General features: G+C 34.0%; 3 protein-coding genes across 3 annotated transcripts; all 3 read left to right on the top strand.

Moving 5' to 3' along the window:
* The first annotated feature begins 5,829 nt into the window (after positions 1 to 5,829).
* On the top strand, positions 5,830 to 9,287 carry LOC104908479 (cytochrome P450 81Q32). The gene is made up of 2 exons (XM_010697600.4): positions 5,830 to 6,759; positions 8,667 to 9,287. The coding sequence occupies exons 1-2, from the start codon at positions 5,839 to 5,841 to the stop codon at positions 9,285 to 9,287; spliced, it is 1,542 nt and encodes a 513-aa protein (XP_010695902.3). The 5' UTR covers positions 5,830 to 5,838.
* Positions 9,288 to 12,760: 3,473 nt separating this feature from the next.
* Positions 12,761 to 15,150, top strand: LOC125494927 (uncharacterized). Its single transcript, XM_057393032.1, has 3 exons — positions 12,761 to 13,748; positions 13,859 to 14,523; positions 14,854 to 15,150. The coding sequence occupies exons 1-3, from the start codon at positions 12,761 to 12,763 to the stop codon at positions 15,148 to 15,150; spliced, it is 1,950 nt and encodes a 649-aa protein (XP_057249015.1).
* Positions 15,151 to 15,888: 738 nt separating this feature from the next.
* LOC104908488 (cytochrome P450 81Q32) lies at positions 15,889 to 18,244 on the top strand. The gene is made up of 2 exons (XM_010697607.4): positions 15,889 to 17,029; positions 17,467 to 18,244. Exons 1-2 carry the CDS (start codon positions 16,085 to 16,087, stop codon positions 18,085 to 18,087), a joined length of 1,566 nt encoding a protein of 521 aa, XP_010695909.2. The 5' UTR covers positions 15,889 to 16,084; the 3' UTR covers positions 18,088 to 18,244.
* Positions 18,245 to 19,323: the final 1,079 nt, after the last annotated feature.

Here is a 19,323-nt window from a genome sequence, read left to right as displayed (position 1 = left end):
AAGTCTGATTGTATAAAACCCCTTTTGAACTCATTGCTATCATCTCCATTTTTTAACTAGATAACAGTCGACTAAGTTGCTATTGTTTATTTCAATAATGTGAAATAATTTTGAAGGTTAAAAGAATTATGTACCTTTTTGAAAGTTCGCAAATTGCCGATGGATGAATGTGTGATATCGCTGTCAAAATCTTATGTTCTTCTCAGATTTGTGTTTATAGGTAACTTTTGTGAGTATGTAATTGTGAATGGTTCTTGAGAATAGTGATTTGTAAGCAAATTTTTGTAAATGTATTTTTTGTATGTATTGACGTTCTAGGTTATTAGTTTTAGTTTATATGTCAATTTTAAGTTTTAATAAAGTTTTCTGATTATTTGAGTGATTTGCGCGATTTTTATAACGTGATTTTCTCAATTGTATGAGTGATGTGTAAAGTTTCTTCTTTTAAGTGATTTGTGAGTGAGTGTTGTAAATTAATTTTCGTTAGTTTTCTTTAAGTGCCGATTTTGATTTTAACATTCCTTTTGTAATTTATAAAAGGAAGGGGGGCAAAATAGGCGTTTCAAAATAGGACACCATTGCTCATCCCTTCCATTATATTATAGAGATTAGCTTTTTCTGCACGCTATGCGTGCGATGACATTATTTTAGGCATAAATATTACTCGACATAAAAGAAATGAAAAATAAAATTATGAAAGTACGTATCTACATTCACTGATTCACCTTATTTGTTGAGTAAGAAGTATTTAAATACTTACAAATAGTATCTAAAAACATTTTAAAAGTAACTATAAGTGATAAAATTGCATATCCATGTAACGAAAAAACTAAATTTTTTTGGAGTTAGTATTTGTGATTAATTTTGTATATGAGTTGTCTTTGTGATGAGAATGCCATATATTCTTTATTGTTTGTGGTATTAACTTTTGGTAAGTTCTTGATTACGATTTTTTTAGTTGATTGGATCTAAATTAAATTTCATTGAATCTTTTTTATTGACAAGTTTATGGGATTGACAATTATATGAGTTGATTGGGTTTAGTAGAGATTTGGTTGAATATTTTTTGGTAAGTTTATGTGTATAATGGTTTTATGTTGTGGAGCGATGGGTGAATATGTAAATTCAAATGGGGACGTCATTGCTCCCCTTTGGCTTATATCTCTATTATATAAGGGAAGGGAGAGCAATGGTGTCCTCTTTTGAAATGCCTATTTTGCCCCCCTTCCCTTTCTAAATTACAAAAGAAATGTCAAAATCAAAATCGATACTCAAAGAAAACTAACGAAAATTAATTTGTAACACTCACTCACAAATCACTTAAAAGAAGAAACTTTACAAATCACTCATACAATTGAGAAAATCACATTATGAAAATCACGCAAATCATTCAAATAATCTGGAAACTTTATTAAAACTCAAAATTAACATATAAACTAAAACTAATAACTTAGAACATCAATACATACAAAAACATTTACAAAAATTTGCTTACAAATCACTATTCTCAAAAACCATTCACAATTACATATATACTCATAAAAGTTACCTATAAATACAAATCTGAGAAAATATGCTTACAAATCACTATTCTCAAGAATCATTCACAATTACATACTCACAAAAGTTACCTATAAACACAAATATGAGAAAAACATAAGATTTTGACGGCGATATCACACATTCATCTATCGGCAATTCGCAAACTTCCAAAAAGGTACATAATTTTTTTAACCTTCAAAATTATTTCACATTAGTAAAATAAATAATAGCAACTTAGTCGACTGTTATGTAGTTAAAAAAAAATGGAGATGATAGCAATGAGTTCAAAAGGGCTTTTATACAATCAGGCTTAAATTTAATTCATTTTCATATAAAATAAATTTAGTTTTCTTAAAAAATGCCAATATTAAAATTTTTGCCTAAAACTTTTGCAAAAAATCCATGTTCAGAAATAAATTTTGAAAAACAAAACAATATCAAACTTTTTGCGAGCAACTTTTGCAAAAATCCATATTCAGGAAAAAAAACTACATTAATTTGCGAAAAGTAACGATTTTTGTTTTTCTAAATAAAATTACAATATCAAATTGTGTATGAAAAATTTAAAATTTCATTTCAAATATAATTGAAGCTCAAAGTGTTAAAATCTAGAAAAGGACAAAATTTAAAATGATGAAATTTTAAATATCAATGTGTGAAAACAAAATTTAGAAGTTAGACAAGGAAAAAAAATTGAAATGAGTTTATACTTTCCGGTTATAATTTTGGGATCATGAATCAAATTTTACCCTTGTTAATGCCCAAAAAAAGGTAGAATTTATTTTTTTTTAAAATAAGGCACGCATCGTGTGCGTAAATTGCTAGTAATAGAGATAAGTAAAGGGGAGAGGCATGATGTCCCTCAATTAAATGACTATATTACCCTTACTTTTTAATTACATTAATTCTGTTTAAATTTTTAAAATAATAATGGGTAATCAATCAATCAAAATATTTGTCAATTTTAAAAACTAAAATTAGAATAATTTGAAATTTTAGGTTAAGAAAAAGAAAAGGCTAAAGAAGTTTACAAAAAAACAAAGATTATAAATTTATTTAAGAATATCAAAATCTTCCATCAAAAGGAAAAATTGTCAAAATAAAAAAATCAGCAAGATAATTCCACAACACTATGGTTAGGAAAAATTGCCAAATTTGTGTAAGTCAATTACATAGAAGATAATAAGGTCAAATCAAGAACTTATCTGTAGTTATTTTGTAATTAGTTGAACAAAACATAGCCTTTTATTGAAAAAACTGTCAACTTAAACTATTATAATGAGTTGTCACTGCATAAATTGTGTGCATGTAAACGTAGCTACTCGGCATTATGAAGTATCACAATGAAAAAATTGTCGTTACACGCATCGCGTTCTTATAGAGCTAGTAACCTCATAAACTCGCAGCTTTAACCCTCGTTTTTATTTCCCCTTCATTTTTGCATATTCTTAGCTTTGGTTAGATAGGTTAGCTTCTCTAATTATGATGGTTTCGATGGGGTTTTGTTTTATTAATTTATTTGTACCATTTGAATATCTTAGGGTTTGTTCTCTTCGGCATAAAACAACTGAACTAAAATAAATTAAACTGAATTAAATTGAACTTAATTGAACTGAACTGAAATGAATAGTGATACGTGAGAGTAAATGTATTGTCCAAAGCTGGACTGAACTGAATTGAATTGAATTGAACTGAACTGAATTGAATTGAACTGAATTGAATTGAACTGAAAATAAGTTAGGGAGAACAGATTCTTAGTTAGCTAATCAATTGCGCTACAGGGGCTATTGAATTTATTTGATGAGATGTGTTAGTTCATAAATCAAATCACGGTTGAAGCATCGATTATGGTAAGAAATCCAATCATAGCTTAATGAAAACAGTGGTAAATAATCAAATCAATGAGGTATAGAATGATTGATCGCTAACTGAATATTAATTGACGATATTCATTTTTTTCTTCTCTCTGTTTCTTGTGTTTTCCAAGATTTATCTATATACAAGTCAGGGGAGTTATGGTGTCTCTTTTTGAAAAAACTTATACACCCTTAATCTCATTAAAAAAAATATTAATTTTTTCCTCATTTACAAATATGAGTAATAAGGAAAGTTGTATATTACGAAAAAGAAATACATAAAAATGTGTAAAAGGAGGAAACTCACAATTGAAAATATAAACGGACGGCTAAATCAATATTCAAACAATAATAAAAAGCAAAGATTTACATAGATTCTTACTATCTAAACCCTCAATTGAAATAACAATTTCAAATAACACGCATTAACAAACACCATAAAAGAATTAAGAAACTTAGGGAATACGCATGTTTAAAAATATGTAAAATATATGTATTTTAAATGAATAAGAAAAATAAACTAAATTATTGTTTGAAAAGAGAGCTGTTAAATTATCTATCAAATACAAGATAACATATCGTACATCGACATAGTCCATCTGAAAAACATTACTGTTTATACTAGAGCAATGCAATTAAAAAATCAATGCTCATCAATATTCACCATAAATATTACACTTTTTGATGTTAATATTAATATATTGTCGCACGCATCGCTTGCATATATAGCTAGTATAATATTATTGTGACACATTTTCAGTTGGAAGCATCTTCTTGCATTTATAAGTACTTGCTTTAGAAAATTAACACACGCCTAAATTAATTACTATAGGCAGGAGTTATCAAAGCCTAAATTACTTGCACATTAAGTGGTTGTTTGGTTTACATGAAAAGTCATAATTTCTGTGAAATTGCAATTCATAGGAATACTCAATCAAATTCATGGGAAATTGGTTAAATTGTTTGATCGACAATGGGAGAATTAAATCCACATGTGAATTTTTACTTACCTAGATCTTCCTAGGTAAGTAACTTTCTTCATTTTGTAGGAGTCCAAAATTCCTAGGAATTTCTAATTCCTTCATTTTGTTGTCAACCAAATAACTCACCAAATTTTCAATTCATAGAAATATCCCATTTATCAACCAAACACCCACTAATTTTGGTTCCTAAAATCATGCTCCAAATCAATATTTTCCAATGAACTTGCCAAATCATAAGACAGTTGATAAGAAAGCTTATAAATGCTTTGGTTGATATGAATTGGGCGGTTTATTAATCCTTTATTTAATTAAGATGGCAATACTAATTTACTCTAGTAATCATGCTTCAAATCAAATAATTCCAACTTTTGCCAAACTAGGATAAGCAAATGTGAAAAAAACCTACTCTCCCCCAATCATTCATGATCGTCTCTAACTGATGAAGAAGGAGTACTAAAGCCCCACTAGGCACTAAAATCCCATATTGATTAAGAAAACAAGCACCAAACAACAAAGCTCAATTTTTTCAAATTAGGTTACGAGCCGAGCCTCGAGCCGAGCTTGGACTTTGTCCTCTCGAGCTCTCGAGCCCAAATATTTGAGACTCGTCAAGTTTCGAGCTGGAAACGAGCTTAACTTCCACCGTTTTCGAGCCGAACCTGATGAGCATGTTCGGTCTCGATTCATCTTGTTAACCCCAATCTGGGCCCTTAGATTTCTAACTAAATGCAAAGTAGTGAACATTTAGTTGAGGTAGATGAGGAAGATTATGAGTTGCATGAATGGTAGGAAATTTGTTGAACAAAAAGGTCCATAAAGGTTAGGTTGGACAAGAAACATGTAAAAGGTGCATTAATAATCATTAATTTCATGAGAAGATATGTCGAGTTACAGTAGTAGCAAATGAGTTGCACGTGTTCAATAATTTATTTTGATTTGGATTGATTTGGTTTGGTGTGCTCAGCGAGTTTAACCGAGCTTTGTTCATATTTTTACGTCAATTTATATAGAAAAATATAATGATAATTGATATGTGACATCTTATTAAATTTATCAATATATACTTTTTAAAAATCAAATATATTTTATTTGTACTAATATGTAACAAAATCAAGAAGGTTTTGTTCTAGTTAATATTGTCTAAATTTTTACTAATCTAGTCTAGCAGCTAATATGATTCTAAGAAAAATAAGTAAGTAGTTACTGAAATAAGGTGAAGAGAGGATTATCCTTATAACAATAGTCACTGTCTTAATTTGTAATCATAGAAATGTAAACATGTAGATTGTAATTAGACAACAAAGCAAAAAGAAAAAAATATGTATAAATGAGTGACAATGATCATGCATAGAATTGTCAAAACTAAAGGTGCTATATATTCCGCTCATCCAAAACTAGCTCGTAAGTAGGAATACTTAGTAGTGCTAGCTAGTGAATGTATTAGTGAGCATAGGATAATGGACAATATTATCCTTTTCACATACGTAGCCCTTTTTTTAGCAACATACTTCACCTATAAGCATGTTATCCTACCTTCTAAGCATAAGAACATGCTACCACCAAGCCCCTTTCTTTCCTTCCCCATCATTGGCCATCTCTACCTCTTTAAGAAGCCCCTCCATCGCTCCCTAGCTCGTGTCGCCGCCCGACACGGTCCAATCCTTTATTTGAGGTTTGGATCTCGATCTGTCGTTCTATTGTCCTCCCCTTCCATAGTGGAAGAATGCCTAGTCCTGAACAATGTTTTCATGAACCGACCTAGACTACTCCCTGGAAAGTACAATGGGAATAACTTTACATCTATAGCGTGGGCCCCATATGGGGCCCACTGGAAAAACCTACGTAGGATTGCAGCCGCTGAGATCCTATCCCCTCAGCGGCTGCAGATCCTATCGAAGGTTCGGGCTAATGTAGCCCGATCCTTCGTACGTAGGATGATGAAGTTACAAAGTAGTAGTGAAAATGGTGTGGTGGAGATGAAGTCCGTTGTTTTTGGACTCACCTTAGACAACATGATGAAAATGGTAATTGGTAAGAGTAACTATGATGAGGGATGTGATGAAGGGACAGAATTTTGTACAAGGTTTGAAGAGCTTGTAGGACAAAGTTTTAGTAGGAGTGGTGTATCAAATTTAGAAGATTTTTTACCTTTTTTGAAGTGGTTTAGGGTATTATTGGGGTCAAACGAGGAGATATTGAATAAGACTAAGGAAGAAAAAGATGAGATTATGAAAGCATTACTTAAAGAGCATAGGGATATGGAGAAGGAAGGAAGTTTGTCGGAGGATAGAAAGAAATCAATGTTGCATGTTTTGTTGTCCTTGCAAAAAGAAGATCCTCACTATTATACTGATGAGTTAATCAGATACCTTATATTGGTAAGTACTAATGGGTGTTTTCATTAGGTAAATTGAGTCATGTTGGAGTCTAATGGTTGGAGCTCCCATCTCTTAACCTTATAGTTGGGAGTTCGACTCTCATCAATCCTATATTTGTGGTGCTTGTGTGGATATTGGTTTCCGGGCATAAATTTTCAATTTCCAGTTTCTGGAAGTTTCTTTATGGGTTGGGGATCCTCTTCTTACCCCTAACCCATGAGGACAGAGCCTACTTGGACAAGTAAATTACTGAATAAAAAAAAATTGTTGTTGTAAGTACCGTTTGTTCTACTTCTCTACTACAAGAACCGTAGTTGCAAGTACATAATACATAGTTGGTCTTGTAAGAGACTGCCTACTTTTAATTTAAAATTAGGTAACAGCCCAACAAGGTCAATATTAAGAAGAGAACGAAACAATTTTCTGAATATAGTGACTAGTTTAATCTATTTAGTGACAAGTTTAATCCATTCAGTTTTGACATTTTTTGATTCATGTGTTGACTAGTTTAATCCCTTTAGTGACTAGTTTAATACATTTGGTAAGATTTTCTGGTTATTTTTTAAAATTGTATGTTGTAGTTCGAGATTTAAAGGAAAACAAAGAAATGATGAGAAGAGAAGGGACGACTAAGTTGGTGTGAGATGTCTAAGAATAGAGTTGGGTTAGAGAAATATGTCATGGGCTTTTATTTTGGACAATATAAGTTTGAGTTTATCTAATTTATGTTAAAGTTAGTCCGCCTGTTCTAATAATTTGTGTATATATCACACTTTAATTAATTACAAGAGGCCCTTGATATACCGTAGTCCGTAAGTAATTATGAAATTCTTTATGCATTATTGTAAAAATAATTTCTCCCTCCGTCTTATTATATTTTACCCCATTCTTTTCAAGATTTCGAAAACACGTACTTAATTAAAGTATATTATCCTCGATCTTAGGTTTTGGGTACTATCCTATAAGATTTTACCAACTAAATTAGATGGCATTCATAAGAAAAAATAAACAATAAGTTATATTCTTTTTAACCAATTTAAGTAGTTGGACGTCATTTAAATGTATGGGGAAAAAACGCAAGGGTAATTTTATATAGGCTATGTTCAGTTCACCTTATTTTTGCTTATTTCAGATCTAATCAAATCAGATCTAATCAGATCAGATCAGAAAAAATAAATTAAGTTCAGATTAGATCAGGTCAGTTCAGTTCAGATTTGATCATGCTTATATTTAAAAATCATTATTATTATTAAATATCTTTCATTATATATTAGTAAAAATTACAATAATTGAATATTAATAAAGTACACATTGAGACGAATCAAACAAGACCCCACATGACTATATTTTTTCTTATATATTGAGAAAAATCTAAAAGATAAGATCTTGTAGATCAGATCAGATCAGATCAGATTAGAAAAAATAAGTTCAGTTCAGATCAGATCATGCTTATATTTAAAAATCATTATTATCATTAAATATCTTTTGTTACATATTAGTAAAAATTATAATGATTGAATATTAATAAAGTACTCATTGAGACGAATCAAACAAGACCCCACATGACTACATTTTTTCTTATATATTGAGAAAAATCTAAAAGATAAGATATTGTAGATCAGATCAGATAAGTTCAGATCAAAAATTTTCAGGTGAACTAAACATAGCCACAGTTCACACAATCGACAATAGCTTTGTGGTAAAATTTGACTTCATCCTAAGTTTTGGTCTATTAGGATTTTATGTCGAAGTATAGCCACTATCATGCATATTCGTATATTTTTTGTGCTATTACGAGGAGTTTATCACCGTCTTCGGCAAGTGGGCTTGCGGTGGATCTCTCCTTATGTTGTTCTATACTTATTACTAAGTCCTTTGATCATAATAAGTGTTACATTATCTTGTAGGCTCTCTTCCAAGGTGGAACAGATACTTCATCAGCAACTTTAACATGGGCAATGTCTCTTCTTCTTAATAACCCTGAAATCCTTACGAAGGCGCGAGATGAGATTGATATAAACGTGAGCCATGAACGTTTTGTAGAAGAATCTGATAAAACGAACCTTCCTTATATTCAGTGTATAGTAAATGAGACGTTACGAATGTATCCTACTGGTCCATTAGGACTGCCTCGTGAATCCATAGATGATTGCCAAGTACAAGAGTACCATATACCAAAAGGGTCGATGCTGGTGTATAACATATGGGCTATACACAATGATCCCAAGAATTGGGAGGAACCAAGAAAATTTAAGCCAGAGAGATTTTTGGGTGTTGAGGGAAACAGACTAGGATATAAATTCTTGCCTTTTGGCACTGGTAGGAGAGTTTGCCCTGGGGAACATTTGGCTGGTAAAGTAGTTTGGTTAGCTATGGCAATATTGATTCAATGTTTCGAATGGGAGCGCGTTGGTGAGGAATTGGTGGACATGAAGGAAGCAGGGGGTGTTTCCTTGACCAAGCTTGAGCCTCTGCAAGTTAAGTGTCGCCCTCGTCTATGCATGATGAATCTCTTATCTCAACTCTAAAGCATCCATGGTTAAGTGTTGTTGATCATATAGTATCGATGTACAATTAAGGTATTTGTAAGGTATTTAATGGAATAAGAAGATGAATGTATGTCATACGATCATATCTTTTAAGCAAGGCTTGGCCTAGTGGTAAAGATTTGGCCTCATGGCTTCAAGGTTATGGGATCAGATACCACTAGGGGCTCTTTAGGGGGTGAGGTTTCCCTTACCATCCTCATTCATTTCAAGGAGTTTAACCTGCAAACCTGGCTGGTTATACCTGTGCAAGGTGTCAGTTCAGTAGAGTTCTTCATCTTACCAACTTTAAAAAAAATGTCATACGATCATATCTATTATAAGGTTTTGATTTGCCAACTATAATTTGTACTAGTTTATTTGTTTTTGTTTTATGAAAATTGTGTAAGGCCCACGAGTTTGTATATAGATCCATCATGAATAATGCATTTATGAAATAGCTTAGATAGATGGAGAAGGAGGCCGGAAGGTTGTATGAGGAAAGAAATAGGTCAATATGCTGCATGTTTATGTTGTCTTTCCAAAAACAAGATCCTAACTATTTTATACTAGTGGGTGCTAAGGAGAACAAATTATTAGGGTACAAATTCATACCTTTTGGCATAGGGAAGAGGCTTGCTCAGTGGAGGCGTGGAGCACTTGCTGGTAGGGTAGTTAGATTAGCGGGGGCAATAAATGCTTTTGAGCGGATATGACTTGTGACTTGCGAGGATTTGGTGGATATGGAGGAAATTAGTGGTGTTTTCTTGACCAAACTTAAGCCATCTTAAGTTAGGTGCTATGTACCCTCGTCCTTGCATGATAAACGTCCTCTCTCAGCTGTAAAATCCTCGTACATGAAAAAGTATGTGCATTATAAATGTATCATCATATTAGGACGGAGATAAACGTATGATCATAATTAAACATGTAATAGTTTTGTTATAACAGACGTGAGAGAGAAACAAATAACGAATGCAAAAACAATAAAAACAGACAACAGATTTACGTGGTTCACCAATTTGGCTACGTCTACGGGCAAAGAGAGAATATTTTATTATGTGAAGAAAACAGATTACAGAGAGAATTAAGTCTAATTCGTCGTATAAAACAATTAGGTTAATGACGACCTATTTATACTCCCGCGTCAAAAACGCGTTTTCCGGACAAAACGCCGAACCGCCCGACCGGGCAGGATTTCGCTTTTCCAAAACCTGCTTGCGCGCCCGACTGAAAGTTCCCGGGCGAGATCGACCCGACCTATCCGGGCGAAGCGCAAGACGAAACAGTTTCGTCAATTCTTCGTAAAACAACCATAACTTTATCGTTTCTCAGCGGAATTAGGCATATGACTTATCGTTGGAAAGCTCTTGGAACAAGCTATCACCTCCAGTTTGAATCACATCAAAACCATTTATAGATTGGGAGATATGTGCATTCAAAGTCAGCCTTATGTCATTCCTTCTTCACGCATTCTACCAAACACCTTCAAGACACCATTCAAGGCACTATTCTTACAAGTTTAAATAAGTCTTATAGTGTGTAATAGAGAGATGTGGTGTATGTATGAGCATGAATCATGTATGCGTCAACCTAGCATATAAATAAGATTGTTCTAAATTTGTATGAAATGACAAACACTTTTTTTTTGTGATCTTTGTATGCATGAAATAATAATTTAGAAGGATATCGATTTATTGTTCCATATTCCATCAAAAGAATGAAAGTTGAACAAACAATTATTTATTTTTTTAGTCAGTAGTATCAGACCAAATATCTCCGCTAGCTCATGTAAGTTCTATTGACTATCAATCTAGAAATAATAGCAAACAATAATAGAATATCAAATAAGAAAGCAGGAAAGAACACACCAGAAATTTTACGTGGAAACCCAAGAACTGGGAGAAAAACCACGAATCTGCACTAGGAATCGATGAATATTCAAGAAAGATTACAAAAAAGCGCTCAAGAACTCTCTCTATAGCTTTTTCTCTCTCTAATCTGTGTTTAAAGATGAAGAATACATTATTGATGTAATTAGGGCACCTATTGATACCCCCACTAAGCAAAACCGGAAAAAAACGCGTCCTCGATAGGTGCGAGCGCACCATCCCTTGGTGCGGGCGCACCATCCCTTGGTGCGGGCGCACCAGCCTTTGGTGCGGGCGCACCAGGCCTCAGGTGCGGGCGCACCTGAGTCTTCTGCCGCCAGCTTCGTCAGTTCTTCGTAAAACAGTCATAACTTTCTCGTTTCTCACCGGAATTGGACATATGACCTATCGTTGGAAAGCTCTCGGAACAAGCTATCACCTCCACTTTGAATCATCTCAAAATCATTTATAGATTGAAAGATATGTCCATTAAAAGTTATCCTTATGTCACAAATGACGTTTTCCTTCTACGCAACCTCATCTCCACACCCATACACCTCCATGAGCTTCATATACTACCATATACCCAACAGCTCACTACACTAGCAATTTGCTAATGGATCTTATCTTCAGTCAAGATCTAATCATCCAAACCACACTACTGTCCAATTGTGTTGAAAAACTCCCGAAATTATCATGAAATTCCTTTATCTTACTTCACTTCTTTGTTTAAGGTCAAGCTTTACAATTTTTGATCATTTATTTTTTTTTCAATAATGTGCATGAAATCTTGTTATTTCTTTTATAAAATGTCAAATTTATTAAATATGTAACTAAAAATAAAAGTGCTATCGAGATTGGGTGTTGAGATCCTCCACGCAAGGGCGGATCCAAGGGGGGGCCTACCCGGGCCTTGGCCCCCCCCATGGTCCAGAAAAAAAAATCAGTCATTTTAAAAGCCCATTATAGTAGATATAAAATAAACTAAAAAATCAGTCCCTAACTCCCTACCCTAGTACCCTAGTCGGTCAATACAGTGTGAAGTAGCGTGAGCCGTGACTAGCGTTTAGGCAAAACTGGTGAAAGCAACAGTACAACTGTACAAGACTGCAAGCAGCAAGTACAACAACAAAATTCAGATTTTCATCTAGAAGTACAGTACTTTCTTTCTTTATTCTATAGTATTTTATTAGTTAATTGTTAGGTGCTTTTAACTTTTTTTATATTTTATTATTTCTTGATTTCTTGCAAACCTTTATGACTTATGAATGCTGATGCCAATTGCCATGATTTCCATCAATCAATACTTTGTACACACTTGGTGACCATGTTTTTATTTTATTTTTTAACTCTTTGCTTGTATGACTAATTGACTTGCATAGTTGTATCATGTTATTGTTATATTGCATATTAAGTTAATAGTTAATTTTTATATCTCATTAATAAAATTACTTAACTAGGATAATTGATAATTGCTAATTGCTAGACGAAGTATATTATAACTTTTTTCTTAGCACTTAACATATAATTTTTATTTGAATTCACAATGTCTTAATCTGATATATTATTAATAGAATTCAGTATTTTCTTTTCTAGGTTTAAAATATGAAGAGAAAAACCATTGATTCGTACTTCCAAAAACAAAAACCTACTCCAGAAATAAATGTTGATAACGTGAACTTTGATGATCCTAATGAAACGACGAACAATGTGATTCCAGATAATCCAACTCAGATACCGAATCAACAACCTAATAGTAGTGACACTTCTTTTGTGCGTGATCCAGCATTGCGTAAGCCAATCAGTAGTTATCCCTTGGGGATACAACGAGAAATTGTGGGCAAGTTTATTGAGTTTGGACCTTACCAAACTCGTTTATCTGAGTATCCCTTATCAGGTCCAGAAAGCCATCCACGTCGATTTGTATCTAATTGGTTTAAGACTTTTACGTGGCTAGAGTATTCACCAACAACTGATGCTGCCTATTGTTTCCCATGCTTTCTTTTCGATAAAAAACCATTGGGGAAAGCTGGTTCAGATACTTTTACAGTACAAGGATTTAGAAATTGGAAGAGAGTTGGTGGAAAAGATTGTGCATTTGTATCCCATATGGGAAGAGACATTAATTCAGCTCATGGATATTCTGTTCAATGTTGGGAGAATATTCAGAAAACTAAAGGTCATATAGACACTGTTTTTGAAAATCTCACTCCAAAACAGATTGCAGATAACCGTTTAAGACTATCAGCTTCAATAAATGTTGTAAAATGGCTCACATTTCAAAAGTGTGCGTTTAGGGGACATGTTGAGAACGCCGACTCCAAAAACCAAGGAAACTTTCTAGAGATGTTAAAACTCATTGCATCCTATAACAAGGATGTACGAGACGTGGTGCTAGCAAATGCACCACAAAATGCCAAATATATTGCTCCGTCAATTCAAAAGCAAATTTTGCATGTTTTTGCTAAGAAAGTGCAGAATGAAATCCGAAAGGAGATTGGTGATTCAAAATTTTGCATAATCATAGATGAATCACGAGATGTATCTAAAAGGGAGCAAATGGCTATTGTTATAAGATTTGTTAATAAAGATGGTATTGTACAAGAGCGATTTTTGGACTTGGTGCATGTCAAAGATACAACTTCTAGAACTCTCAAAGATGAAATAACAACATTTTATCTAATCATGAGTTGAATATTAAAGATCTTAGAGGTCAGGGATATGATGGAGCTAGCAATATGCGTGGGGAGTGGAATGGTGTACAAGCTTTGTTTATAGATGATTGCCCTTATGCATATTATGTGCATTGTCTGGCCCATCAGTTGCAATTATCTCTTATTGCTGCCGCAAGAGAAGTATCTGAGGTTCATGATTTCTTCAAAGATTTAATTTTTATTGTGAATGTTGTTAGTTCTTCTTCCAAGCGTCATGATGAGGTACATGATAGTCAAGTAGCTGAGTTGGAGCACCTGATTGAAATTGAGGAGGTTGATACTGGAAAAGGGATGAATCAAATTGGTACATTGCAACGTCCTGGAGATACTAGATGGAGTTCACATTTTAAATCAATTTGCAGTTTACTAAGAATGTTCAATGCGACACGTACAGTACTTGAGAAAATAGCCATTGATCGTCGAGCCACATATTCACAACGAGGGGATGCTAATTATGCTCTTAAAAAATTATTAGCATTTGATTTTGTATTCATTTTGCATATGATGCAAGAACTCATGGCGTTCACAGATTTACTTTGTCGAGCCTTACAACAAAAATCACAAGATATTTTGCATGCTATGGATTTACTTGTTGATACAAAATCCTCAATTCAAGATCTCAGAGATGAAGGTTGGAAAGATCTTTTGGACAAAGTACTCTCATTTTGCAACAGACATGGCACTCTGGTCCCAGATATCAAGCTAGTTATTCTGATTTAATACGATCTCGACGTAACAAAGATAACATATCAGTGGAGCATCATTATAAAATTGATGTGTTCACACTACTATGGATCAGCAATTGGAGGAACTAAATAGTCGTTTCAGTGAGAAAACAACAGAGCTTCTTGTCTTAAGTGCATCTTTGAATCCTACAAGGGATATAAAAACTTCAATGTAGATAACATTTGCCGTCTTGCAGAAAAGTACTATCCTGCAGACTTTTCTAAAGATGATCAGTTTCATTTGAGGTACTAACTTCAGTTATTTTACCGATATGTCTCTAATCATGATGAGATGAAAAATTTGAGCTCCATAACTGATTTATGTCGAACTTTAGCTGAAATTGGTAAGTCCAATGTCTATCCTTTAGTTGATAGATTGATTCGACTAATTTTAACTCTTCCTGTTAGTACAGCAACTTCTGAGAGAGCTTTTTCAGCAATGAAAATTGTTAAAACTAGCTTGCGAAATAAGATGGAGGACGACTTTCTATCGGAGTACTTGATTGTCTATATAGAGAAGGATATTGCTGAGAAATTTACAATTGCTCGATCATAGATGATTTCAATTCTATGAAAACAAGGAGAGTACAATTTGGATGACTAGAATAGTTTGTATCAAATAATGTTTTTGGAACATATAATCATATGATTGTGGATCTTTGTCGTTCAAAAATTCATATTTATTAATTTTTGGTTAGTTAAATTTCTTGTTCGATTTATATGGCCCAGGCAATAAAAAATTCCTGGATCCGCCCCTGCCTCCACGAAGTAGTAAATGCAATAAAAAAAAAGTTAGCGTTGGAGGAATTTATTACTAAAAGTGCCCTCTTATTTTTTTTTTTTATAAAAATAGGTGAAGCCCTCTTTTTTGACTTTTGCTTAAAATTTAAATTGTAAAGTGTTTGCGAACTGTAATGAATTCAAATCTTGTATTTCATATGTTGTGTATTATTTCTCTATCACTCTCTCATTTTTATTAGTTAATTAAATATGTTTTCAAATTTTATTCAAAAATCGGTGAATCACAATAATATTACCAACCAATAAAATAAAGTGAAGTAGGTATGAAAATAAAATAAAATATCTTAACTCAACCTTGGTAGTGGAAAATCAAAGCATTTGGATCCTTTGTCATTGCATTAATGTGCCACCTGCAGTCACTTCTTTGTAGGCAGCTTGTGGGAAGTGTCAATGCATTGGCAATACTTTGGATGTGCATAAACGGTTATTTGCAAGTAATAACAATTCTAATTTCAACCAATACTACTATTCTTTTTTTATACTTGAACGGTTTGAACTTTCCTACTCAGCCCTCAAATATAGAAAAAAAAAAGGTACCATACATTAGACTTGTCAAAACAAAACAAAAAAAAAAACCACTATAAAGTGGTACAACTTACATTAGTATCAAAACTCATTACCCAAATCCCATAATATCACACCACTAGGAATAACTCATACTTGTAAGTTGTTTTCTAAACTCCTATGTTATGATGCTATTGCTACCAATAAGTTATGATATGGATACCATTCTCATACTTAAGTACGTAACATTTTTCCTACTTGCATACTTCACTCTTAAACACACCATCCTACGCTCCAAACTCAAAGGCAAACTACCACCATCTCCATTTCTCTCCTTCCCTATTATAGGCCATCTCTACCTCTTCAAGAAGCCCCTCCACCGCTCCTTAGCTCGTTTAGCGTCCGAATACGGCCCCGTCCTCTACCTTAGGATGGGGTCTCGCCCTGTCCTTCTCCTATCCTCTCCATCCGCGGTTGAAGAATGTCTTGTTAGAAACGATGTATTCGTTGATCGCCCTCGACTACTCCCAGGTAAGCATGGTGGTAACAATTATACTAACATGGCATGGTCCCCGTATGGGGACCATTGGAAGAACCTACGTAGGATTGCAGCCGTAGAGATTTTATCTCCTAATCGGCTGCAAATCCTATCAGGGATCCGAGCTGAAGTAGCTCGGTCCTTTATACGTAGGATCATGAAAGCGAGCTCAGAAAATGGCGGAGTTGTAGAGATGAAGTCCGCCATTTTTGGGCTTACCTTAGATAACATGATGAGAATGTTGATGGGTAAGAGTAACTACGAGGAGGCGAGTGAGGGGAATGAAGCATCTAGGAGGTTTCAACAGATTGTTGAAGGTAGTTTTAGAGTTAGTGGGGTGAATAATTTGGAAGATTTCTTGCCTATTTTGAAGTGGTTTAGGGTGTTTTTGGGTTCACCTGAAGATTTTATGAGGAAGTTGACGAAAGAAAAGAATGAGTTTATGCGAGGGTTGATGAAAGAACATAGAGAGTTGGAAAGAGAAGATAAGTTATCAGATGGGAGGAAAAGAGCAATGATTCATGTTTTGTTGTCCTTGCAAAAGGAGGATCCACAATATTACTCTGATGATATGATTGGTAGCCTCATCTTGGTATGCATTTAATTCCTGAATTTTTACTGATTAATTAAGATTTGATCTTTGTTGTTTTAAGTCTTCCATTTCATCGATTTTGATTTTGTCCGATCTTCTTTTTCTTTCGAAAAAAGAGAAGGAGAAGGATCTTTTTCGATGAATCCCTCCTCTTCTCAAACTAGTTTTTACTAAGAGTCCGTTCTTCCCAACTTATTTTCAGTTCAGTTCAGCTCTAGATAATACTTTTACTCTCACATATTACTATTTATTTCATTTCAGTTCAATTCAATTTAGTTTAGTTCAGCTGTTTTATGCCGAAGAGAACAGGCCCTAATTCAAACTTTTTAAGATTGTCTTCGAGATTTATGTTTTTTTTTTTCCATTATTGAGCACTACTAAAAGTGCAATCATAACATACCCTATAATAAATTTGTATTTTTTTTGTCATGTAACAGGCTCTTTTCCAAGGTGGGACAGATACATCAGCAGCAACAGTAGAATGGGTGCTATCTCTCCTTCTCAACAATCCTGAAGTTATGAAAAAGGCACAAGCTGAAATCGACACTAACATAGGACATAATCGTTTAGTTGAAGAATCTGACAAAAATAACATCCCTTACCTCCAAAATATCATAAACGAGACATTAAGAATGTATCCAACAGGTCCAATAGGACTACCTCGTGAATCTAGGAATGATTCCCAAGTAGGGGACTACCATATCCCTAAAGGATCCATGCTTATATATAACATATGGGCTATTCAAAATGACCCCGAAATCTGGGACGAGCCACGAATTTTCAGGCCGGAAAGATTTGATGGTGTTGAAGGAACAAGATTAGGGTGCAAATACATGCCTTTTGGTACAGGAAAAAGGATTTGCCCAGGAGAGCACTTGGCTAGTAAGGTAATTTGGTTAGCAGTTGCAATATTGATTCAATGCTTTGAATGGGAAAGATTTGACAAAGAATTGATAACTATGGAAGAAAGTGGGGGTGTTTCTTTGACAAAAGTTGTGCCTCTTAAGGTTAAGTGTCGTCCTCGTCCTTGCATGATGAATGTCCTTTCGCAACTCTAGAGAAACAATTGTATCTATACTAGTAAAACTAAACATATGTGTGAGGGTTTATACTGAGTTGCTGTTGTTAGAAAGTTTGCTTGTAATAGTTTGCATAAATAAATGATGTATACTCTTCAATCTTATGAGTCAACTTAATTACATTTTTTTCTCCTTTCGGAAACTCGTAGTAAGATGAATTTACTCTGGACTGCCATCGCACAGAGCCACTCACCTAGAGGCCCAATAAGCTCCAACCTCCCAGTCCCCAACAATATTTGAATTTTGCTTTCACTAAGATTTGAATTTTGGTCTCTCATGTGAGAGATACGAAGCCATAACATTAGACCTAAAGATCTACACTCTTACTTTCAATATGTCAAAAAAAATTGCCAACTCCATATAGTGATACTGTATTTATTAAATTTTTAAATACATTTTAAAATTTTCTACTATTTGAATGAAAATCCACAAGGCTAGCAAGTAGCAACTACTTGCGATTTTGATAGATCCTATCTGTTATCAACATTTCAACCATTTATAATAGTATAAAATTCAGAAAATCCCAAAAACATTACTTTTCTACTTCAAAATATTTTGAAGAGATAATTGCCAAATTACAAGAACGTCTTCGAAAAGCAAATGAAAGCTTGTTGCTTTCTACAGCAATAAGTCTCCACAAAGCAACAAGGTAAGTTTTGCTGCAATGCTGGAGCTACTAGCTCCAATAGTTGAAGAATTGCAAGTCGGGTCTAACTCATACACCGCTGCGGTTACTCTAAGGGTAGAGGGTATGACTTAGTGTTAAAGTTGATGCCTTGAGACTTCGTCAAAATCGATTTTCGCAGGCCCGCTCGACCGGATCGGGTGGGTACGCCCGATCGGACGTCCGTCGCGAATTACGACTGGACGGACGTCGTCCCGATCGGACCCGCGACGTCGTGGCTTGAGGAATTTGCTCGGCCGATCGGGCGGCTTAGCTGTTACGTGATTTTTTATTATTTTCCGTTTTGAGTTATCTTTTAGGATTTTGTACGGGTTATCTTATCTTATAAAAGGGTTTCCTGGTATTCATTATTTAACACACAACTTTTGAAACACTTTTAGCCTCTTGTAATTTTAGGACTCTTGTATTATTCTCTTTAGTTTTTCTCCATTAGAGTGAAGAAGCTTTAATCCCCTACCTGTGAAAGTAGGTCTAATTTGACTAAATCATGTAAATCGTCGTGTTCTTTGTTTGGTCATCTTTATTGTTTC

The sequence above is a fragment of the Beta vulgaris genome, chromosome 2 (genome assembly GCF_026745355.1).
Source record: "Beta vulgaris subsp. vulgaris cultivar EL10 chromosome 2, EL10.2, whole genome shotgun sequence".
Taxonomy (NCBI): Eukaryota; Viridiplantae; Streptophyta; class Magnoliopsida; order Caryophyllales; family Amaranthaceae; genus Beta; species Beta vulgaris.
Note: the sequence above shows the minus strand (reverse complement) of the source record. Positions and strands in the feature narration are given on the sequence as shown.